This window comes from Heptranchias perlo, chromosome 6, assembly GCF_035084215.1.
Source record: "Heptranchias perlo isolate sHepPer1 chromosome 6, sHepPer1.hap1, whole genome shotgun sequence".
Lineage (NCBI taxonomy): Eukaryota > Metazoa > Chordata > Chondrichthyes > Hexanchiformes > Hexanchidae > Heptranchias > Heptranchias perlo.
The window spans coordinates 23038164-23062535 of record NC_090330.1 but is presented as its reverse complement, the minus strand read 5'-3'; the positions used below and the strand labels follow the sequence as shown (position 1 = coordinate 23062535).

The 24372-nt window shown below is 40.3% G+C and overlaps 1 protein-coding gene across 1 annotated transcript; it reads left to right on the top strand.

Annotated features, from left to right (window-relative positions):
• The first annotated feature begins 11102 nt into the window (after positions 1–11102).
• Positions 11103–15970, top strand: rfxap (regulatory factor X-associated protein). Its single transcript, XM_067985391.1, has 3 exons — positions 11103–11778; positions 13445–13564; positions 14983–15970. Exons 1-3 carry the CDS (start codon positions 11230–11232, stop codon positions 15088–15090), a joined length of 777 nt encoding a protein of 258 aa, XP_067841492.1. The 5' UTR covers positions 11103–11229; the 3' UTR covers positions 15091–15970.
• The last annotated feature ends 8402 nt before the right edge of the window (positions 15971–24372 follow it).

The following is a 24372-nucleotide window of genomic DNA, read 5'->3' as shown; positions in this document are numbered from 1 at the left end:
ATATTCCTTCATTGTCGCTGGGTCAAAATCCTGGAACTCCCTTCCTAACAGCACTGTGGGAGAACCTTCACCACACGGACTGCAGCGGTTCAAGAAAGCAGCTCACCACCACCTTCTCAAGGGCAATTAGGGATGGGCAATAAATGCTGGCCTCGCCAGCGATGCCCACATCCCATGAACGAATAAAAAAAATTCTGATGAATCTGTACTGTACCCCTTCCAAGGCCAATATGTATTTCCTAAGATAATTGTTGGGTTATGGTATCAAGAAATAGGTAACAAAGACAGGTAAATGGAGTTGGGATACAGATCAGCCATGATCTAATTGAATGGTGAACAGGCTTGAGGGGCTGAATGGCCTACTCCTGTTTCTATGCAAAAATTGGTGAATTTTTGTTCTTATTAAGTTAGTGCTAGAAAATATGAACTTTATCATTTGAGGCATTGAAGTTAGATATAGCAGTCAGCTCCAGATTAAGCTCCATCTACTCTGCCTCAACCTCATAAGCGCTCTCACCACTGCACCGGTGTTATATTTTTATTTCTGAGCTTTTCTTGTGGCCTCGCTGAGTCCAATTTCTAATTAGGAGCAATTTTGGATCTATGTCCATAGGAATTGGGTTGAAACTTCACAGACTCCATTCACATAAGAACTTTAAAAGCATCAGAGAGAGAGAAGACTATCACCCCATTTCTCAGAGATGGATTCAATCCCGAGCCTTAAAGTTGAAAGGGGCTGTGTGTTGCCTACTGCACTATCCAGCCTTCCCAGAAAATTAAGTTTTAACTGGGGAGGTAAAGGGAATAGACTATGATTCTATGAGATGTTTTTATGATAGCTGTAGTAACCTGGACAATGCAGTACCAGCTTTAAAAAAAAATCGACATACTCTTGTCACTAAAGACTCCTGAAAAAAGCCTGGTGGTTTTTAAGAGAATGGTCATTTTTGGGGGAATGTAACACATGTAAAGGTGTTGAAGGACTTGTTTCTTAAGCAACAGTGCACCCTCTTTGACCCTGAGCTGAGCTTGAAACTTCATATGCTTTCCATCTCCATGACCGCTTACTTGCACCTCTAGAATATTGCTCGCCTCTACTAAAACCCTTATCCATTCTTTAGTTACCTCCAGACATGACTTCTCTAATGCTTTCCATGCCAGCCTTCTAAGCTCCACCCTACACAAACTCCAACTTGTCCAAAACTCTGTCACTTGAGTTCTGGCCTGCATTAAATTCTACTCATCTATCACCCTTGGCCTTGCCAACCTCCACTGGGTCCCAGTTTGCCTAATACACTGAATTCAAAATTCTTGTTTACAAGTCCCTCCAATAGCTTCACCCCACCTTACCTCTATAATCTCCTCCAGACCTATTCCCAGCCTGGCTCTGACTCTTTCTGTGAATCGTCCCTCTCCACACTCCACCATTGACAATAGAACCTTCATCCATCTTTGACCTACACTCTCAAACTTCCTTCATAAACCTCTTCTGCCTTGTACTTTAAAAGTCACCTCAAAACCTATCTTTTCAACTATAAGCCATCTTCTTCAGTCATCTCTTCTAGCTCACCAGCTGCTACTTACTCTCTCTGTAAAGCACCATGTTAAATGTGCTATGTATATAAAAGTTGCAATTGTTGATTGTGTATTTCTCTCTTGTGCTGTTTTTTGCAAAATGAGAGCATCAGCACCTGAGCATGACAGAAGTCTCATTAAACCATAATTAATGTATTTTAAATTGCTGTTTAAAGATATAGCAGCCAAAAAAGCATTAAAATTCCTCAAAGGGCTGTTAACGACGAGTTACTGCCAATAGTACGCAGAAAATCAAGCCTTTTTGATTCATTGGGTTCAAATACATCAAGCATAGTGATAAGAATAATAAAGTTACTTATACTTAAATATTTCATTGACATAAATTATATATTATTCTTATAAACACAATCCTTCCTGAACAGCAGGAACCAGGCTGTTGCTTGGTGCTGCTTTTAAAAAAAGAATATATAGATCCACAGCATTTTGAACCTGTTCTTCATTCTGTAAATGAACTATACATTAAACAGATACAATTAAATACAAAAACAAGAATACTGTCCCATAATAAATTATTTTTCCAACAATTGAACTCAATGAGCCAATAACAGTTAAAGTAAGATCGGAACCAAATATCATGATGTTTCTAAGAGTTGCCACAACTCTTCCTATAGAAAGGATTTGATGTTTTTATCTCTGATCTATTTTTCAATGAGTATTGGAAATTTTATTTGAGGCAGTTTATTTACATTTTAAAAAACGAATTTCCTCGGTGGGTTTGCTTTCACACTGATTATTAAGTGGATAGCTACATAATGTAATGAAGATGGTGCAGTGTAAGAACACACAGGGCAGTAATCTTCTTGTCTTAAGTACTAGAAGTAATCAACAATCATCCTGATTTCAATTTTCTCAGACTGAAGTGTTAAGACAGAACTGACAAGTGTTGACCGATATAAGTCATTATCCTTTCCATGTATTGCCCATATTTGACACAACTAACTTGCTTTCAAAAGAAGATGACAAGTGACACCGCAGCCACAAATTATCACATTGGTTCATAATAGCCCAACTCAGACAGAGCTGAATGAAGTTAGTGTTATTTGTAGATGGTGTGCTCTGTGTTGTGACAGTCCCACTGAAAATGCTTGCCTATTACTGTAGGTACTTAACCCAGTACCAAACGTGCTTATAAAAATTCCAATTAATTTTTGCTCTTTTTGATATATATTAATGACCTGGACTTGGGTGTAGAGGGTATAATTCAAAATTTGTTGATGACACTAAACTTGGAAATGTAGTAAACAATGTGGAGGTTGGTAACAGACTTCTGGGGGACATAGGCAGACTGGTGAAATGGGCAGACACATGGCAGATGAAATTTAACGCAGAGAAGTGTGAAGTGTTGCATTTTGGTAGAACGAGGAGAGGCAATTTAAACTACATGGTACAATTTTAAAGGGGGTGCAGGAACAGAGACCTGGGGGTGCACATACATAAATCTTTGAAGGTGGCAGGACAAGTTGAAGGCTGTTAAAGCATATGGGATCCTTGGCTTTATTAATAGAGGAATGGAGTACAAAAGCAAGGAAGTTATGCTAAACAATTATTAAACACTGGTTTGGCCTCAGCTGGAGTATTGTGTTCAATTTTGGGCACCATACTTTAGGAAGGATATCAATAGCTTAAAGAGGGTGCAGAAGAGATTTACTAGAATGGTGCCAGGGATGAGGGACTTCAGTTATGTGAAGAGACAGAAGAAACTGGGGTTGTTCTCCTTGAAACAGAGAAGGTTAAGGGGAGATTTGATAGAGGTGTTCAAAATCATGAAGGATTTTGATAGAGTAAATAAGGAGAAACTGTTTCCAGTGGCGGAAGGGTCAGTAACCAGAGGACACAGATTTAAGGTGATCAGTAAAAGAGCCAGAGGTGACATGAGGAAACATTTTTTTACGCAGCGAGTTGTAATGATCTGGATTGCATTGCCTGAAAGGGTGGTGGAAGCAGATTCAATAGTAAGTTTCAAAAGGAAATTGGATAAATACTTGAAGGGAAATAATTTACCGGGCTATCGGGAAAGAGCAGGGATAGCTCTTTCAAAGAGCTGGCACAGGCACAATGGACCGAATGGCTTCCTCCTGTACTGTACCTACTATGATACTATGAATTCTGCTACGCTCATTTATAATTTACTGAATCACCCATATTTGGCTTGCATTTTAAAAAAGAGTAAAATTAGCAGTGTGCTTACATAGTCAATTTTAGAAAAAGTGCACAAGTCCAGTAATTTGGCAATGTGCTCAGTCTTATGAGAATTCAGCATCAATATCTAGTTCTTCTTTTGAATTCTTTCTTATATTAGAGTTATCCTGTTAGCTTATTTCATAGATAAACTGAGACCGTTGTGCAGTAAGTATATCAGTGAAAGTCCATTAAAGCCAGGCTGGTACAATGTGTAATTTTACAGAACAGGCTATTTCATCCTGTGTATTATTTCTAGAGGTGAAATGGGGATTTCCAGAAGCATTCAATCAGAAATAATTATAGAAACTTCCTTGAGTAGTAGCAGGAAATAAAAAACTCTCATACAAGAAGTAAATGTTTTTACTTTTGAAAATATGTTACATATTTTGCATTTCAATGAACATTAATTTATAAATAATGTTCATTCTGCTTGGTCCCTATCAAAGCACATGCTGTTTTACAAAACAATGTGAACTCCATAAATTGATGTTTTGTCATTAATGCCAGAGGAAAATATATTCAGCTTCATTCCACATACAAAGTGAAGAAAAAAACTAACACATTTTACTTGCTTCTGTTTATGTTTTTAGTTTATAGATGTCATCAGTGGTTAATTCTATCAGAATATGTCAAGAAACAGAAGACACTGAAAAGGGTTAGTAATGTCTAGCAGTCTGAGTATTGCCAGACTTTCATAATCTATGTAATGCTTGTTGAAAATTCGGGTGAGCATGATCACAGCGGCTTCAAAGCAAAATACGAGGATATGCTCTAAGGGCCTGATAATGAGAATTAGCCAGAATTATGCAAAATGAAAGACTGATTTTATTCTATTTTAAAATTTGTTTTGGGTATCTTTCTTCATGCGTGTGAGGGGTATCAGTATTATGCCTGGAATATTTTTGAAGTGACAGCATCAAAGCATTTACAAATCAGATACAGCAGGGATCAGATGCAGCTGGCGAGCTTACATTAATTTACCCTGACATTGGACCCGAGGCTGCCCTTTATTCCACAAGCAGAATTTTTCAGTAATGACATCTCTTATGGGAAAGAAAAAGAAAAAGAAAGAAAGAAAAAGAAAGATTAACATTTATATAGCGCCTTTCACGACTTCAGGAGGACCCAAAGCAGTTTACAACCAACAAAGTACTTTTGAAGTGTAGTCACTGTTGTAATGTAAGAAACATGGCAGCCAATTGGCTGCTTCCTGGAATGACAAACATAAAGATGCTTCTGTGCTGGCAGCGCTACCTTGGCTTCAGCAGGTGTAAAACAGTGGGTCAGGGGCTGGGCTGCTCCATCTCCCTAGCTGGTAAATGAGCCATCCATATAGAGTTCCTTTATCCTTAATTTTTGTCAACTTTTTCTAAATTATCTGATTCTTCTGCCTTGGCAAAGACTGCTGATAGCTTGACACAGTTTAATGCTCTGCAAAAGCTTTTGGAATTTTGTCCCTTTATTGTGACATTCCCCTTTAATTGTCCCTCTACCTTTAAATTTTACTTACACACAGGGATAGATTTTAATTTTCAGGCGGTCGACTGGCAGAGCGAAGACGCTGGAGCCATTTTGAAGCCCTCACCTTATTTTAATAGAACCAATGTGCTGCGGGCACTGAACTGATGTCTTGATGCAGCTCAACGGATTTGGGCTGGAGGCAAGGTAAGCCCTGGTGGATTTGCGATTGGGGTGGAAGTGGCCCAAATTAATTTAGTGGGGCCCAGAGGAGCATTCTTGCTCTTACTGGGCACAGAAATAATTTTAAACTTACCTTTTTGCACTTCTTCAGCTCTTGCGAAGCACCTTGGGATGCTTTACTATGTTAAAGGCGCTATATAATGCAAGTTGTTGTTGTACCACCTATGAAACTGGGCAAAGTGTGCATGGCGCACCCTCTCCCCAGTTGCCTTGCAAAATGGCAATTGGAGTCCAATGTACATCATAGGAGACATCAATTGGACTACAATGACATTTGCCTTTGTATAGGGCAGATGGTGGTTCCGCCCCTTACAAGGCACGTCAGGAAATCCTGGAAATAGCATAGACCACCGCGGTACAGCGTGGTCTATGCCGTTTCCCAGTGGATTCTGCTGGTACTCCTGCTCAAGTTATAGTAGGAGACCAGCAGAACCTTTCAATTTAAGAATTCTACTATACAGAGATAGGCAAATAGTTCAGTGTATCACTTGTATGCAAGAGTTAAGTTTCTGAGACTAGGCAATGGAAGGAGGAAGAAATACTAAAATGAAGGATTGAGATTGGTCTGCATTTTTACACCTCTCACTGTCTTAGCAATTTGGATTTTTTTTCATATTTCTTTCCATTCCCTTGCTGAGATGATCTTCGAGAACATTTAACAACTTGCTACTTGCTTTTAAACAAGTTTCAGGTCATTTAAACCATTAACTTTTTCTTTGATTGCAAATCAATTTTGTTTTGTTGTTCTCCCTCCCCTTTTTTCTATTGTACCAAAATGTTTGTTTATCTTTCAGTTTTCAATTTCTACTTAAAAGTCAACTTGTATTTCATTTTTTTCAGATGCCAACTGATCTGCTGTGTATTTGTAGCATTTCTATTCTTGACCCTTTTATAATCTTTCTGATGCATGTGATCTTTACCACCATTGGTTGTCTAGGGTTAAATTCTATTGAATGCTCAGCAGGGCACTTCAAGAGTATGCAGAATACTAGGCCAAAACAAACTCTGTTTCATAAAAGAATAGATTAACACTTGGCTGGGTCTGCAAATAATACAGTGCCATGGGGATTCATTAAGATTAGATAAATTAAGTGTGAAATATTGATGAAAAATGGATTCTAGGATTAATGTAGACACCTGTGGATAATGAATGCCTGCATCTGGTCTGATATGCAAAATCATTCTAGTACTGCAAGTAAATAGAGATTTGGAGCAGCTACGTAGAAGATTCACAAAGACATCTTACTAACTAAATCATTTGAAGGAAGTGTCATTTTCTTGAGTCATTTTATTACGAATCAAACATTTGCAGAAAATATTACATAATGTCCCTATTTTGTAATTGATTAATCAAATTTTTATTAAATTATTGTACTAGGTTTTGGTATAAAAGAAATTTTGTGTTATGTTAAAGTGCTGGGTGATTATTTCATGGCTCACAGCATTCATCAACGGTCTTCTGCAGACAGGATTATAATCAATTTTTGTTTGTTTACAAATTCACCTTTAACACTCAATGTATTCACTCATAATGAACAGAATCTACAAGTAAAATATTAATGGAATGAAAAATACCTTTTTAAGAACATAAGAATGCTCCTGCAAATTTGGCCTACAATGAGAGCCATGTCACCACTAGAAATATTATTGAGCAGATCGTCAGCATTTAAATTTATCCTCACTGAGACCTGCTCCGTATTTTGTTTTTTTAATGCATTTGTATGGCATAACTATAAGTCACATAAAAATTGAAATGCTTCCTGATTGCAGATTCTTAAACATGCGTCTGATGTGCATGAATGATGGTTTAATGAGTTGAAATTTAAATTTTAAGACTCAAAGAAAAAAACATACTGATGTGGGTTTGGCGTTTTCATGAGCCCAGATTGTTTACACTGATTTCCACTGATTTATGCCCATTTACGCCCATTTTAAGTTCGGGCATATTCTAATGAGATTGGGATGATACTTGGGTGTTTTTTGACATTGGCAAAATGAGCCCCACATTGGGCGCATTTTCGGGTCTAACTTCAGGGTTGCGCCCATAGAGGAAACTCCAGGGCACTGTGTGTTAGAAACAAAATAAAGGTTGAAATAATAAAAATAGAAAAGAAAATGCTAAAGTAGAGCAAACAGGGAAACAAACATAACTGGGATAACAATCACATGTTATGGATGTAAAAAAAATCTCATAGCACTATTTAACGAAGAGAATGGTTTGGACCCTTGATCTTTAGCAGAAATTGGGGTTGAATGGAAACCATTGTTTTAAGTATCCATAAAATCTTCTGGTGTCCAGGCCAGAATCCTTTATCCCTCAACCAACACCACCAAAACGGACTAGTGGATCATGTATCTTGTTGCTGTTTGTGGGATATTATTGTGTGCAAATTGGCTACTTTGTTTGCCTACATAAAGTAGTAGCAACTAATAAATCCAATTGGGAATTCAGGAGAAACTTGTTTACCCAGAGAGGGGTTAGAATGTGAAACTCGCTACCATAAGGAGTAGTTGAGGCGACTAGCATAGATGCATTTAGGAGCAAGCTAGATAAACACATGAGGGAGAAAGGAATAGAAAGATATGTTGATGAGGTTAGATGAAGAAGGGTGAGAGGAGGCTCGTGTGGAGCATAAACACCGGCATGAATTTGTTGGGCCAAATGGCCAGTTTCTGTGCTGTACATTCTATTTTAATAATCTTTGATAACTGAATCGGGAATAATTAGGATTGTGAACTCTCCTGGATTGCCTGGGAGTCTCCTGGATTGAGACATGAATCTCCTGGAATCTCGCAGCCCATGAGATCACCGCACTTTAAATTTCCTGCTGCAGCAGCACACCGCACACCCAGGCTTTGAAAAGGAGGAATATTAAAGGGTCTGGGGGGAATGGGGTTACAGGACAGAGTGCTAGCACTGAGGGCTGAATGGCCTCCTCCTGTGCAGTAATTTCCATCACCTTATAAAAATTCTCCTTTACTAAGTCCGAGCCAAGGGAGTGGTTCAGAAATGTTGGTGCTGAGCAGAGTTTAGGATGATGTGGCCTGCGAGAAGTGCCCTTTGTGCGATCTCTTGGTTTGGTTGAGTTTGGTTCGTGCTGGCCAGTTCTGACATTTTTTTTTATTCGTTCATCGGATGTGCGGTCGCTGGCAAGGCCAGCATTTATTGCCATCCCCAATTGCCCTTGGAGGTGGTGGTGGTGAGCCACCTTCTTGAACCGCTGCAGTCTGTGTGGTGAAGGTTTTCCCACAGTGCAGTTAGGAAGGGAGTTCCAGGATTTTGACCCAGCGACGATGAAGGAACGGCGATATATTTCCAAGTCGGGATGGTGTGTGACTTGGAGGGGAACGTGCAGGTGGTGTTGTTCCCATGCGCCTGCTGCCTTTGTCCTTCTAGGTGATAGAGGTCGCAGGTTTGGGAGGTGCTGTCAAAGAAGCCTTGGCGAGTTGCTGCAGTGCATCCTGTAGATGGTACACACTGCAGCCATGGTGCGCTGGTGGTGAAGGGAGTGAATGTTTAGGGTGGCGGATGGGGTGCCAAACAAGTGGACTGCTATGTCCTGGATGGTGTCAAGCTTCTTGAGTGTTATTAGAGCTGCGGTCATCAAGGCAAGTGGAGAGTATTCCATCACACTCCTGACTTGTGCCTTGTAGATGGTGGAAAGGCTTTGGGGAGTCAGGAGGTAAGTCACTCACCGCAGAATACCCAGCCTTTAACCTGCTCTTGTAGCCACAGTATTTATGTGGCTGGTCCAGTTAAGTTTCTGGTCAATGGTGACCCCCAGGATGTTGATGGTGGGGGATTCGGCGATGGTAATGCCGTTGAATGTCAAGGGGAGGTGGTTAGACTCTCTCTTGTTGGAGATGGTCATTGCCTGGCACTTGTCTGGCGTGAATGTTACTTGCCACTTATCAGCCCAAGCCTGGATGTTGTCCAGGTCTTGATGCGTGCAGGCACAGACTGCTTAATTATCTGAGGGGTTGCGAGTGGAACTGAACACCGAGCAATCATAAGCGAACATCCCTATTTCTGACCGTTTGATGGAGGGAAGGTCATTGAGGAAGCAGCTGAAGATGTTTGGGCCTAGCACACTGCCCTGAGGAACTGCTGCAGCAATGTCCTGGGGCTGAGATTGGCCTCCAACAACCACTACCATCTTCCTTTGTGCTAGGTATGACTCCAGCCATGGAGAGTTTTCCCCTGATACCCATTGACTTCAATTTTACTCCAGTTCCTTGATGCCACACTTGGTCAAATGCTGCCTTGATGTCAAAGGCAGTCACTCTCACCTCACCTCTGGAATTCAGCTCTTTTGTCCATGTTTGGACCAAGGCTGTAATGAGGTCTGGAGCCGAGTGGTCATGGCAGAACCCAAACTGAGCATCGATGAGCAGGTTATTGGTGAGTAAGTGCCGCTTGATAGCAGTGTCGTGACACCTTCCATCACTTTGCTGATGATTGGGAGTAGACTGATGGGGCGGTAATTGGCCGGATTGGATTTGTCCTGCTTTTTGTGGACATGTGAAGTCCAAGTACACATCAGCTCTGACTGAGGCTCCCCATTCAGACTTGTCACCTTCACAGAGAACCAGTCTAAGGAGATAGGAAGAGAGATGGGGCCTGTTAAAAGTGGCATTGACTGGGGAGTCTGACTGTACTTTGTGCAGTGTAGGGGGATTCTGGGTGCAGTTACAGAGTGAATATCAGTGGGTTATAGGATTACTATGAGCTACAGGCAGATGGTGCAATTTCACCAAGTTACTATTAGTTACTGGTGGAATCAAAGTTCCTCCCACCTCTGGTTTCCCATCTGCGAATTGCTCCCCCACCTCGAGTTTCCCCTCTTCCCCGCCCACGGTTTCCCTTCTCCACCTGTTCGCGGGTGGACTCTTGGTTCTCAGAACTTCCCACACAACAATGCTGACGTGAAACCAGGAGCAAAGATACTCAATTACAGGGCACCCAACCCTTATATGCAATAACATTTGCGGCTATCACATGATCAGATGCCGTGTGGTTAGAATATCACGTGATCAAACCGCCAGGAGCGCCTCCAACTAGAGCCATCTACAGGTCCAGGCTAGACGTGGCCCTTGGGGGCAGTCGCTCCGACTGTCTGCCTCTCTTCCACGGCATTCTCCGCGCCTGGGTAGCCCTAGAGAGGGAGCATGCCGGTACGCTCGAGGCTTTCCGCGACCGGTGGGCACCGCAGGGGCTGGAGTGCATCCTGGATCGTTCTAATAAAATTATTATTTGTCTCTGTTATTTGGTTTTTGATTTGTTTTAAATAAAACCCACCCTAACCCCTCCTCCCTTCATAAAACAGAGGGACCTAAAACACACATAAAAATTGTATCAGATGAGGCTAAACGAAACAAATAGACGAACCTCACTTATAAAAGGGAGCCCAAACACACACAAAAAAAAGTTCCAGCTAGAGTTGGTAACCCTGGGAACAATACAACAGAAACTGTTTCTCCATTACAAAGATGGCCGCCCTGTAACTTCAGCCATCCTTCGCTCGATTATTTACATTGGCGCATGCCCTAGGCAGAGGAGAGCCGCTGATTGGTGCAGGCGGCAGGGGGCGAGCCGCTGGGCATGCTCAGCGAGTGCGGGAGCCCGGAGGCGCGCGTTCCCTGCACTGTTTAAAATCTCGAGACTTCGCGCGAGATTGCAAAGAGGCTTCAACGGTTGTAGCTCCGGTGACGGCCGTTATTGCTTCTCGCTAAAGCGAGTGAGGTTTCGGGATGAGTGTGGGGTACAGGGAGAGCGGGCAGAGCAGCGAGGATCTCACCCCGTCCCCTCGCAACCTCACCCACCAGGAACTGACCACGGTGACCATGGACGCGGCTTGTTACGAAACTAACGTGAATCTAGAGGAGGGAGGTGGTGGTGGTGGTGGCGAAGGCGAAGAAGCATTGCAGTCTTCTGCTACTAAGGAGAACGCCGGTAGCCCAGGGGAGGCCAACGAAGAGGAGGATGAAGAAGAAGAAGAAGAAGAGGAGGAAGAAGAAGAAGAAGAAGAGGAGGAGGAGGAGGAGGAGGAAGAAGAGGAGGAGGAGGAAGAAGAGGAAGAGGAGGATGAAGAAGAAGAGGATGATGAGGAGGAAGAAGAAAGCGGCGACAGCGAGAGGGTGACTAGGAAGTGTGTCTACGAGGGATGCACCGAAATCACCACGCAGGTGGCTAAACCGAGGAAGCCTTGGATGTGCAAAAAACACCGCAACAAAACTTACAAGGACAAGTACAAGAAGAGGAAGAGCGTCCAGGCCATGGCCGGCACAAACAAGAGTGATGTGAGGATGAATTGGGCTAACAATCTCATTTGGATTTATCCCCCCCCCCCTCCTCTGGTGCCCTCCTGAAAAAATGTTTTGCTGGGGTACAGTTCCCTGGGCACTCCCAGGGAGTGCCATTCTTGTGTGATTTGTGTTGGTAGGCTATTGGTATTATGGCCTACATCTGCCATTCGATGTTAGCTTTGCTTATTTGGTTGCAGAAGGTCCCAGGTTTAAACTCTGTTCCATCACATCATCTGCTGAAAGAGTACTGTACTCAGGTGTTGCCTTTCTGATGAAATGTTAAAAGTGAAACCTTGTTCAAGTGAATCTTAAAGAACCTGTGGCATTAATTTTAAAAAAGAACAGGAGGTTCTCCTGAACAACATTCTTCCCTAAACTATCACCAGGGAAAAAAAGGCTAACTGGTCATTCATTTAATTTGCTATTTGAGGAACCTAGCTGTGTGCAAATTGGCTGCTGTGTTTGTTTTTTTAAAACTTGTTCTTTGGATGTGGGTGACACTGGCAAGGTAGATTTCTTTTTCATCCCTAGTTGCCCTGAGGATGCTAAATGTGGGACTGGAGTCATATATAGAACATACCTGGGAGGGGGTAGCAGGTTGCCTTCCCTGAAGGACATTAGTGAGCCAGTTGGATTTTTTTTTTACAATAATCCAGTGGCTTTAATGGTCACTATCTTATACCTGCCCACAAATTACCAGATTTATTGAATTCATTTTCTTGCTGTGGTGGGATTTGAAATCCTGATCACTAGGCTACAGAACACTCCAAAAGTAATTTACTGGCTGTAAATTGCTTTGGGACAGCCTGGGGATGTAATATAAGGCACTATATAAATGCAAGTACCTTCTGATGTATGTTTGCTTGATATCCACATGTGCTGAAGCTACTAGATAGTGATCAAGAGTGGAAGTTCTGGCTACATTTCCTGGCTCCCAGCTCAGGGTTGCTGAGTTAGCTGTTGCACACCAATACTACCCTGATTGATCTTGGTCTGTGTGGCTTAGTATGTGGTGCATTTATAATTGAGACATTGGGTGCTCTCAATAACTTTGAATCAAAAATATATGATATATAAAGCATAAATGCAACTTAAACACTTTTGAGCAATCGGCTTGATTTTGTTTTAATATTTCTGTCTTCATTATAGTTAAAATAAAAATATATTTGATAGCTTATGTCTTAAAGTACAAAAAATATTTTTTTTGGAATGCCTCATTCTGATGTGCAACTCTTCAGCCCAGTGGGCAATCATGTGCTGGTTATTCACTGTGTTTTTATTTTAAACAGTCTCTTGCATGACTGGCTATACTGTATTAGGTAGTTGAGGGCAAGCATTTCACTTTGATAGATGAGAATAAAGGCAGAGAACAGCCTAGTGTAAAAGGCAGAGAACAGCCTAGTGTAAAAGGCAGTAGTCAATTCTTGTTAAGTGATAATCGCTTTAGCTATTGTTTGAGCCACTGCTTCCTGAAACTTGTAATTTGAATACTTTTTTAAAACTATCCTGTTAATGCATAGGTTTACTTGAATTTGCATAGAATACTGTTTGAAATGAATATTTATTGCAATGTGACCAACCTTTCGACATACTGCAAAAGAGTAAGGCAGCGTAATGGGTGGCTTAAAGTAGGTACTCATTTGCTCTGGTTGCTCCACAGGATGATGCTGATGAAAGACCTGCATCTGTTGGTAAACAGCGTCTGAGCTGTATGATGACAGTGCATCAAGGAAGTCGTAAAGCAAGTCTTCTTGAGCAAGTTTTAAACCAAAAGAGATTGGTAAGTGTTTCTGTTGGTTGCCTGAATTTCAGGGAGGGGGCGAAGAAGATGGCTTCAGTCTTCTCTGTGCTTAGCTAGAGGAAATGGCATCTCATCCAAGACTGGGTATCAAACTAGCAGTTTGACAACACAGGCAGTGGTGAGTTTGAGAGGTGGTGGAGATATAGAGCTGGGTGGTGTCCGCATACATGCGGAACCTAACCCCACGTCTGCTGATGTCACCAAGCGAGTAGAGGAAGGGGCTAAGGATATATCCTTGGAGGACTTGCAAAAAAAAAAGACAAATTGACTGTGTAAAATCAATCCCCAAGGTGGTTATGTTTGGCATAAACAAGAAGGAATGGCATACTATGCTAAAGTTTCTAGGTTAGAATTTCCATGATTTCCTGCCGTAACTTCGGTAGAAACCCTAGAGAAATGGCATAAACTGCTGAGGGGGGGGAGGGGACACAATCCCAAGTATCTAGCACATTAACTGTGGGTTACAGAATGATATTTAGTGCTGTCATTTCTCAGACATTATTCCATTAAGGAGAAATGCTCTAGTTTTAAAGTGATTTTTGTACATTTAGAAAAATCTGGTGAAAAATCTCAATTGTAAGTCAAAAACATTATAGTTAGCTTTCTCTTTCTTCCCCCTCCCCGCCTGAGGCCTGGAAGTCTGACTTGAGAACTGAAGACAACAACTGCACTTGTGGCAGCAGTTCTGATGACTGATTTGGGCCGAAACCTGGTGACCATATGAAGTGCGCAGTCTTAACATTACAGGCTGCACCTTTTATTGTGAAACTCACCACTCAAAAGATTTGGACATTTCAGTTGTTTTCACACCTACTCCCTTGCCTCTTGTCTTCACTGTAGAGGTGTTTAATAATATTTTTAAAGGATTCAGGTTAATGCATTATCCACAGTACTGGGTCTTGAAGTACTGTTTTAAATACTTTAGATAACTTGTCCATAAATTTCAAATGTCAAAAAAAATTGTCTTTAATAAAGTTGGCAGGCAAGCAAAGAGAAGCAAATATGTCATGACTTGTAAAAAAAAAAGTGACACTTTTGCAGGCTGGGTCCCTACACAGTTTAGAACAATACAACAACAATTATTCCTAATTCTTTTTCTTTAGCATTAAAAGTGTTATTTTTTTTTTTAAAGTCAGCACTCCTAGTGGGGAGCCAAGTTTGGAGAGTGCAATCAGAGATGGGGCTACTACACTAACATTTATTTTCCAATCTATGCTGGGAGTGTGGGAGTGCTGAATTTACCCTTTTTAATGTGAAGTACAGTGAGAAGTTGATAATTTGAAAAGCTCTATAAGCAATTTTTAAAGTCTAGATATTGTACAGAAAATTCCATTACTGCAATAAAATGTTCTGTTAAAATCTGTTTTGATCAGTAATACAATTGCATTTATTTTTAGTCATTATTGAGAAGTCCAGAAGTTGTCCAGTTTCTACAACAGCAGCAACGATTGCTGAGCAACCAGGCTCTTGCTCAAAGGCAGCAGTTTCAAGAAACACCAATGTGATTTATTTTCAAAATAGGATGGTAAACAAGAGCTAAATGTTTAGGTAATACACAGAAAGATGGTGCTGATAAAACCGAAGTAAGTCACACTAATGTGGAATTTTTACATTTCAGTTGTTTTACCTTGTAGTAACTGAGAACAGTATCTTCTACACAATGCATTTTTTAAAAAAAATTGTTGTGAACTAAGGGACATAATTGAGTTAAATGGTCACTATCTGAGAACTTTCCCACACTAGTTTCTGTTTATGAACCTGAGCAAGTACTCTTTTTAAAAACTAAGTGTGTGAATTTATCATAACTGTTATGTGGATATCTATAATTTATATTTCACAAGCAGTTCTTTCATTGTTTTGGTTTTCAAGTTTCTGCCTGGCCCAAAAAACAGTGGTTATCTCTGCCTTGCCATTTCTCTTCCTGTTTTAAAAGCCTTTTTCAATTATGCTTTCAGTAATCTTTCTTAACTCTTCTAACTCTGCTCGGCTTCTATTTCTACTCTATGAAACACTTTGGAATGTTTTCTGTGTTAAAAGTACTGTATAAATACACGTCAATTTTGGCTACTTTGAAAATTCTTGACTGATGCTATTTCTTTTCCTTAGTGAATATTATGCTGTTCAGGGTGAGGGATGGTGGTAGACAACGGAACAGTTTCCTATTGCAGGACTCCAGTGTCAACACCGAACATTTCCAGGTTAGATACAGGGTGGCTGCATGTAAAGTAAAGTTCCCTCAACCCTGGCCCAGCAATGTGCTTCAGTCTAAACAACAACTTGCGTTTCCACAGTGCTGTTCCCTATACAGAAAGACATCTGAGGAAGCATTACAGTGGAGGGGAGGGGGGAAGTGGATGCTGAACAAGTGAAAATGGGAAAGGAGGTGGGGGGGGGGGGGGGCGGAGGAAAGAGTGTAAGAGTTAAAAGCATGGATGGAAGAGAGTTTTTAGGAGGCTTCTGAAAATGGGGAGGGAGTGGAGGGATTGAGGGAGGAAGTTTGAAAGAGCAGAGATGTATTGGCAGAGAGTGAAAAGTTGGGGTACAGAGTACCTGTTGGGATTGAAAGGATGTAATTGTGCTACAGAAAAGCGCTGTCCACTGTACTGTTATGACTAGTATTTGTTTCTAAAGCAGATTTAAAAATTTGGACACATTTCTGCTGTGGGTCCAAGCCCACTGGGAATTTAGGCTCAAACTCAAATAAAATCACACCAGAACCTTAAATCAAGGAGATTTTCATCCAATCAATACTCCCTTTTAAAAAAAATTAAGATGGGGAAACTTAGCTGCAGGTCTCACATGAATAGTGCACTAATCACAAAGTACAGAGATGCCAAGTGGGAGTAACAAAGTTCTGCAGGGACTATAACTTTTCTTTTATTAGGACCTCCCTCTTCTACTTTCACATTGCCAGCCTCCTAATGTGATAAAAGTAAATTGTGGAAACCAATAATGAACGCACATAATGTTTGAGATGTGAGCATGATTTATTTAATTCCCAAATGCTTTGCATGTATTTTAAACACTTCAGTAAATATTATTCTCCTAATCAATTTGAAATGAGATATGGTTAGGACAAAGGAAGTTTGAGTTTCTAGCTATATATATTTACTGAATTTTTAAATGTATTAAATACTTTAAAATATGATTTATGCTGTTAAGTATCTACGGAGAATTTTATTTGCAAATTTTTTTAATCCATAGCCATATTTTGTAAAAAAAAAATTGATTCCTAAATAAATTATGTAGCCCTTCATGTTTGGTTTCTTTGTTCCTTTCAAAATAGGAGGTGCCAACAGTTTAAAATGTGCCACTTCCCACTGATTGTGGTGTGTTGATCTATAAATCTTAAGTTTCTCTCCAAACTCTAAGAGTACAGTTTAGAAACCAGTCAAGTCCCTTGTTTCTCTGGACTGTAAGGCAAGTCTAGTGGTTAACCTAAACTTAAAAAAAACATTAGAAATAGGAGCAGGAGTAGGCTATACGGTCCCATGAGCCTGCTGCGCCATTCAATAAGATCATGGCTTCGACCTCAACTCCCCCACCCCTGTCCACATATCCCTTGATTCCCCCAGAGTCCAAAATTCTATCTCTCTATCTCAGCCTTGAACATATTCAATGACTCAGCATCCACAGCCCTCTGGGGTAGAGAATTCCAAAGATTCACAACCCTCTGAGTGAATGAAGAAATTCCTCCTCATCTCCATCTTAAATGGCTGACCCCTTATCCTGAGACTATGCCCCTAGTTCTAGACTCTCTAGCCAGGGGAAACAACCTCTCAGCATCTACCCTGTCATGCCCCCTCATAATTTTTTATGTTTCAATGACATCACCTCTCATTCTTCTAAACTTGAGAATATAGGCCCATTCTACTCAATCTCTCCTCATGGGACAACCCTCTCATCCCAGGAATCAATCTAATGAACCTTTGTTGCACCGCCTCCAAAGCAAGTATATCCTTCCTTAGATAAGGAGACCGAAACTGTACAAAGTACTCCAGGTGAGGTCTCACCAAAGCCCTGTACAATTGTAGTAAGACTTCCTTACTCTTGTACTCCAACCCCCTTGCAATAAAGGCAACATGTCATTTGCCTTCCTAATTGCATGCTAACTTTGTGTTTCTTGTACAAGGACACCCAAATCTCAACACAACATTTAATAATTTTTCACCATTTTAAAAAAAAATTCTGTTTCTCTATTTTTCCTAGCAAAGTGAATAACCTCACATTTCCCCAGATTATACTCCATCTGCCACCACCTTGCCCACTCACTTAATTTGTCTGTATCCCTTTGCAGACTCTGTGCCCTCCTCACTACTTACTTTCCCACCTAGTTTTGTATACATGGATACATTATACTCAGTCCCTTCATCTAAGTCATTAATATAGATTGTAAATAACCCATGCACTGATCCTTGCGGCACTTTACTAGTTACAGCTTGCCAACCTGAAAATGATCTGTTTATCCCTACTCTCTGTCCATGCTAATATATTACCCCCAACCCCATGAGCCCTTATCTTGCGTAACAACCTTTTATGTGGCACCTTATTCAATGCCTTTTGACAATCCAAATGTAGTACATCCACTGGTTCCCCTTTATCTACCCTACTAGTTACATCCTGATAAAACTTAGATTTGTCAAACACTATTTCCCTTTCATAAAACAATGTTGACTCTGCCTAATCATATTATGATTTTCTAAGTGCTCTGTTACCACTTCCTTAATAATGGATTCCAGCATTTTCTCGACAACTGATGTCAGGCTAACTGGCCTGTAGTTCCCTGTTTTCTCTCTCCCTCTTGAATAGCAGGGTTACGTTTGCTACCTTCCAATCCGCTGGGACCGTTCTAGACTCTAGGGAATTTTGGAAGATCATAACCAATGCATCCACTATCTCTGTAGCCACCTCTTTTAGAACCCTAGGATGTAGGCTATCAGGTACAGGGGATTTGTTAGGTTTTAGTTCCATTAGTTTCTCCAGTACTTTTTTTTCCTCTACTGATATTAATTACTTTAAGCTCCTCACTCTCATTAGTCCCATTGTTCCCCACTATTTCTGGTATGCTTTTTGTGTCTTCTACTGTGAAAACAGATACAAAATATTTGTTTAACGTGTCTGCCATTTCCTTATTCCCCATTGCAATTTCCCCTGTCTCAGCCTCTAAGGGACCAACATTTACTTTTGCTACTCTTCCTTTTTACATACTTGTAGAAGCTCTTACAATATGTTTTTATTTCTTGTTAGTTTACTTTCATATTCTATTTTCTCCCTTTTTTATCAATTTTTTTGGTCATCCTTTGCTGGTTTCTAAAACTCTCCCAATCCTCAGGCTTACTGTTCTTCTTTGCAACATTAAAGCCTCTTTTTTTAATCTAATTATCCTTAACTTCTTTAGTTAGCCATGGATGAATCCCTTTTCCCGTGGAGTTTTTATTCTCAATGGAATGTATATTTGTTGAGAATATTGAAATATCTCTTTAAATGTTTGCCATTGCTTATCTACCGTCATACCTTTTAATCTAATTTCCCAATCTACAGTAGCCAACGCGCCCCTCGTACCTATGTAATTGGCTTTATTTAAGTTTGACTCTAGTTTCTGACTTAAGTATGTCACTCTCAAACTCAGTGAAATTCATGTTATGATCACACTTCCCCAGAGGACCCTTTACTGTGAGATTACTAATTAACCCTCTCTCATTACACAATACAGGATTTAAAATAGCCTGATCCCTTGTTGGTTCCCAGATGTATTGCTCTAGGAAACTGTCTCAAATGCATTCCATGAACTCGTCCTCCAGACTGCCTTTGCCAATTTGATTTGTCCAGTCTAATGAAGATTATTGCATTCTGTATTGGACTCTGGCCAACAGTGTAGCTACTGTTAAGGGGCCTATAAACTACTCCCACAGTGTTTTCTGCCCCTAGTTATTTTTTCTTTTCACGCTGATTCTTCTTCCTGATCATCCGAGCCAAGATTCTCTCTCACTACTGTCTTTGTCATCCTTTATCAGGGCTACCCCCACTTTTCCATTCTGTCTGTCTTTTCGAAACATCAAGTACCCTGGAATATTTAGTTCCCAACCTTGGTCACCTTGCAACCATGTCTCTAATGTCTATTAAATCAAACCCATTTATCTCTTTGTGCCACCAATTTGTCTATCTTGTTACAAATGCTTCGTGTTCAGATAAAGAGCCTAAATAATCTATCAAAGCAATTTAAAAAAGGACATCCCATCACTTGTTGAAAGTAAGGGGGGGGAAAAAACCTCAATTTTTCTGAACTGGAGTACAATTTTCTCCCCACCTTGTGACAGCAGTGATATGCTGCTGTATGGTCCCACAGGTGCCAGCAGCCCTCCAATACTCCACCCAAGTAACAGTCGTCTTGAGAGTATACCATTCTACCATGGATACCATCACCAAGCCCAATCCTGTCTTCACCATTCACGTGCATTATTAAGCTGTGGTCTTTAGATAGGGTTTAGGAGTGGAAAGCTGTTTCAATTTTGCATAAAGTTGCAATGCATGACACAAAAAGGAAGAAAGTGAGAATGTGGTTAAAAATCTGCATGCGGAAGATGAAGAAAGAAAAATATTTTTCCTTTTAAATGGATTAAGTTTCAAAATGGAAATTGGAGAATTTGGTTTCACTTAATGGTAAATCCTATAATGGGAGTTGGAGGATTTGGACCTAAGGTGCTCTGGTTAACATCACCAACGGGAGTTACTGGTTAGAAGTACTAATAGCGTTTGGTTGAGTGTGATGCACTGTATTGGAAAACCGAGAGGTAAGTTGGAAAACCAGGAAAGAACACTTTGAATTAAGGAACTAGCAATCTTTTATGTTATAAGATGAACAAGTAAGAAAAACAATTACAGCCCAATTAAGACTTGCTGACATCAAAGAGCTGACCTGGAGAAAGTCTCATGCTTGGAGAACAGGGAAATCACTAGCAGGCATTTAAAACATTTTTTAAAAATAAAATGTTTTAAGTATTTGTCAGCAAATTTTTTTAATGCAGGTTGACAGTACAAAACCCTTTGTAGTTTTACAAATGTTTTTAGTCTGTATTCTTACTGGCTACCAAAAAATTGAAGTAAGCCCAAGGACTTTTGAGAAAGGAAATATCCATATTAATGTTTCATACTTCACTTTCAAGAGTTCTTTGCATTATTAACAATTTCATAAATTATATTAAGATTAATTTTTTTTATTACAGCATCTAATTTGCAGGATAGAATCATAATTTTATCACCATATTAAGTACTATCATATACTACATAGGAGCAGCCCAAGATATTGTTTGGATCTAAGACTCTGAACAATTTATACAAATATTCTTGTGTGAACTATTTAAATAGGGCCTTGAAATTATACTGTACAAAATCTAAAGTATGAACAAGTTAACAGCTCTCAAAATAGCAAAGAAACTTCATACAAAAAATGCATTAATTGTTTGCATGCTAATATTCACATGGCATCACTTCAAAGCCTAGATGTTAGCTAACCACCTAAGAGCAGAATTGCACTGAAATCTGTACAACAGGCTTTTTATTTTATTTATTGATATTCCTATAAATAATTCATAACGAATGTCAACAACCTACACAAAGTATTTATTTGTTTATATCTGTGTTGTATTTTTCTTTGGGGGAAAAAAATTAGGAACTCTCCATCTGACCTCTTTTTGTGGCTATGTGAGAACATGTAGCTTTTCTTTCCATAGTTCTAAGAATTGATTAGTGCCTTAAGATCTGTTTTTTTTTTCATTCTGGAACTGAAAAACTGTCACTTATACACTGGAGAATTTAAATGATGACCTGGAGTTTAGAAGAATGTGGTGATCTCATTGAAACATATAAGATTTTGAGGGGGCTTGACAGGGTAGAAGCTGAGAGTTGTTTCCCCTGGCTGGAGAGTCTAGAACTAGGGGTCAGCCATTTAAGACTGAGGTGAGGAGGAATTTCTTTACGCAGAGGGTTGTGAATCTTTGGGATGCTCTACTCCAGAGGGCTATGGATGCTGAGTCATTGAGTATATTCAAGGCTGAGATAGATTTTTATATTTGGACTCCAGGGGAATCAAGGGATGGGGGATCAGCCAGGAAAGTGGAGTTGAGGTTGAAGATCAGCCATGATCTTATTGAATGGCAGAGCAGGCTCGAGGGGCCGTATGGCTTACACCTGCTCCTATTTCTTGCGTTCTTAGTTAATATTTGAAATACATTAGCAAAAGAATGATCACAAGTGAACTGGATTGTTGAAGATGACCAGCATTTACTTTTGTTTCTATAGCAATACTTAAAGTAAGAATCTTATCCTGCGAATAGAAACATAGAAAATAGGCGCAGGAGTAGGCCATTCGCCCCTTCGAGCTTGCTCCGCCATTCAATATGATAATGGCTGATCCTCTATCTCAATACCACATTCCTGCTCTCTCCCCATACCCCTTAATGCCTTGTGTCTAGAAATCTATCCAGCTGCTACTTAAATATATTCAGTGACTTGGCCTCCACAGCCTTCTGTGGTAGAGAATTTCACAGGTTCACCACCCTCTGAGTGAAGAAATTTCTCCTCGTCTCAGTCCTAAATGTCCTACCCCGTATCCTGAGACTGTGACCCCTCGTTATGGATCCCCCAGCCAGGGGAAACATCCTCCCTGCATCCAGTCTGTCTAGCTCTCAGAATTTTATATGTTTCAATGAGATCCCCTCTCGCTCTTCTAAACTCGAGTGAATACAGGCCGAGTCGACCCAATCTCTCTTCATATGACAGTCCTGCCATCCCAGGGATCAGTCTGGTGAACCTTTGCTGCACTCCCTCTATGGCAAGTATATCCTTTCTTAGGTAAGGAGACCAAAACTGCACACAATACTCCAGGTGTGGTCTCACCAAGGCCCTGTATAACTGCAGTAAGACATCCTTGCTCCTGTACTCAAATCCTCTTGCAATGAAAGCCAACATACCATTTGCCTTCCTAACTGCTTGCTGCACCTGTGTGTTTGCTTTCAGTGACTGGTGTACAAGGACACCCAGGTCCCTTTGTACATCAACATTCCCCAGTCTATCACCATTTAAATAATACTCTGCCTTTCTGTTTTTCCTTCCGAAGTGGATAACTTCACATTTATCCACATTATACTGCATCTGCCATGTATTTGCCCACTCACTCAACTTGTCTAAATAGCCTTGAAGCCTCTTTGCATCCTCCTCACAGCTCACGATCTCACCTAGTTTTGTGTTGTCAGCAAACTTGGAAATATTACATTTGGTTCCCTCATCCAAATCATTGATATATATTGTGAATTGCTGGGACCCAAGCACTGATCCCTGCGGTACCCCACTAGTCACTGCCTGCCACCCCAACAAAGACCCATTTATTCCTACTATCTGTTTCCTGTCTGTTAACCAATTTTCAATCTATGCCAGTATATTACCTCCAATCCCATGTGCTTTAATTTTGCACACTAACCTCTTATGTGAGACTTTATCAAAGGCCTTCTGAAAATCCAAATAAACCACATCCACTGGTTCTCCCTTATCTATTCTACCAGTTACATCCTCAAAAAGCTCCAGTAGGTTTGTCAAACATGATTTCCCTTTCATAAATCCATGTTGACTTTGTCTAATCCTGTTGATATTTTCTAAGTGTCCTGTTATCACATCCTTTATAATAGACTAGCATTTTCCCTACTACTGATGTTAGGTTAACCAGTCTGTAGTTCCCTGTTTTCTGTCTCCTTTTTTAAATATTGGGGTTACATTTGCCATCCTCCAATCTGCAGGAACTGTTCCATAATCTATAGAATGTTGGAAGATGACAACTAATGCATCCACTATTTCCATGGCTACCTCTTTTAGTGTTCTGGGATGCAGATTATCAGGTCTTGGTGATTTATCGACTTTCAGTCCCATTAATTTTTCCAACACTTTTTTTTACTAATACTAATTTTCTTTAATTCCTCCTTCTCATGAGTCCCTTGGTTCCCTAGCATTTCTGGGAAGTTATTTGTGTCCTCTTCTGTGAAGACAGAACCAAAGTATTTGTTTAATTGCTCTGCCATTTCCCTGTTCCCCATTATAAATTCTCCCATTTCTGACTGTAAGGGACCTACATTTGTCTTCACTAATCTTTTTCTTTTTACATACTTATAGAGGCTTTTAGTCCACTTTTATGTTCCTTGCAAGTTTACTCTCATACTTAATTTTTCCCCTCTTAATCAATCTCTTGGTCCTTTTTTGCTGAATTCTAAACTGCTCCGAATCCTCAGGCTTGCTACTTTTTCTGGCAACTTTATATGACTCGTCTTTGGATCTAATACTATTCTTAATTTGTTTTGTTAGCCATGGTTGGGCCACATTTCCTTTTGTGTTTTGTGCACCAGAAAGGAATGTATAATTGTTGCAATTCATGCATTCGTTCCTTAAATGTTAGTCATTGCCTATCCACTGTCATGCCTTTTAATGAAGCTTCCCAATCCATCATAGCCAACTCACTCCTCATACCTTCGTAGTTTCCTTTGTTTAGATTTAGGACCCTAGTTTCGGATTGGACTACTTCACTTTCCATCTTAATGAAGAATTCTATCATGTTATAGTCACACTTCCCTAAAGGACCCCGCACAACAAGATTATTAATTAACCCCTTCTCATTGCACAATACCCAATCTAGGATAGCCTGTTCCCTGGTTGGTTCCTCAACGTACTAGTCTAAAAAACCATCTCATACACACTCCAGGAATTCATCCTCCACAGTATTATTGCTAATTTGGTTTAGCCAGTCT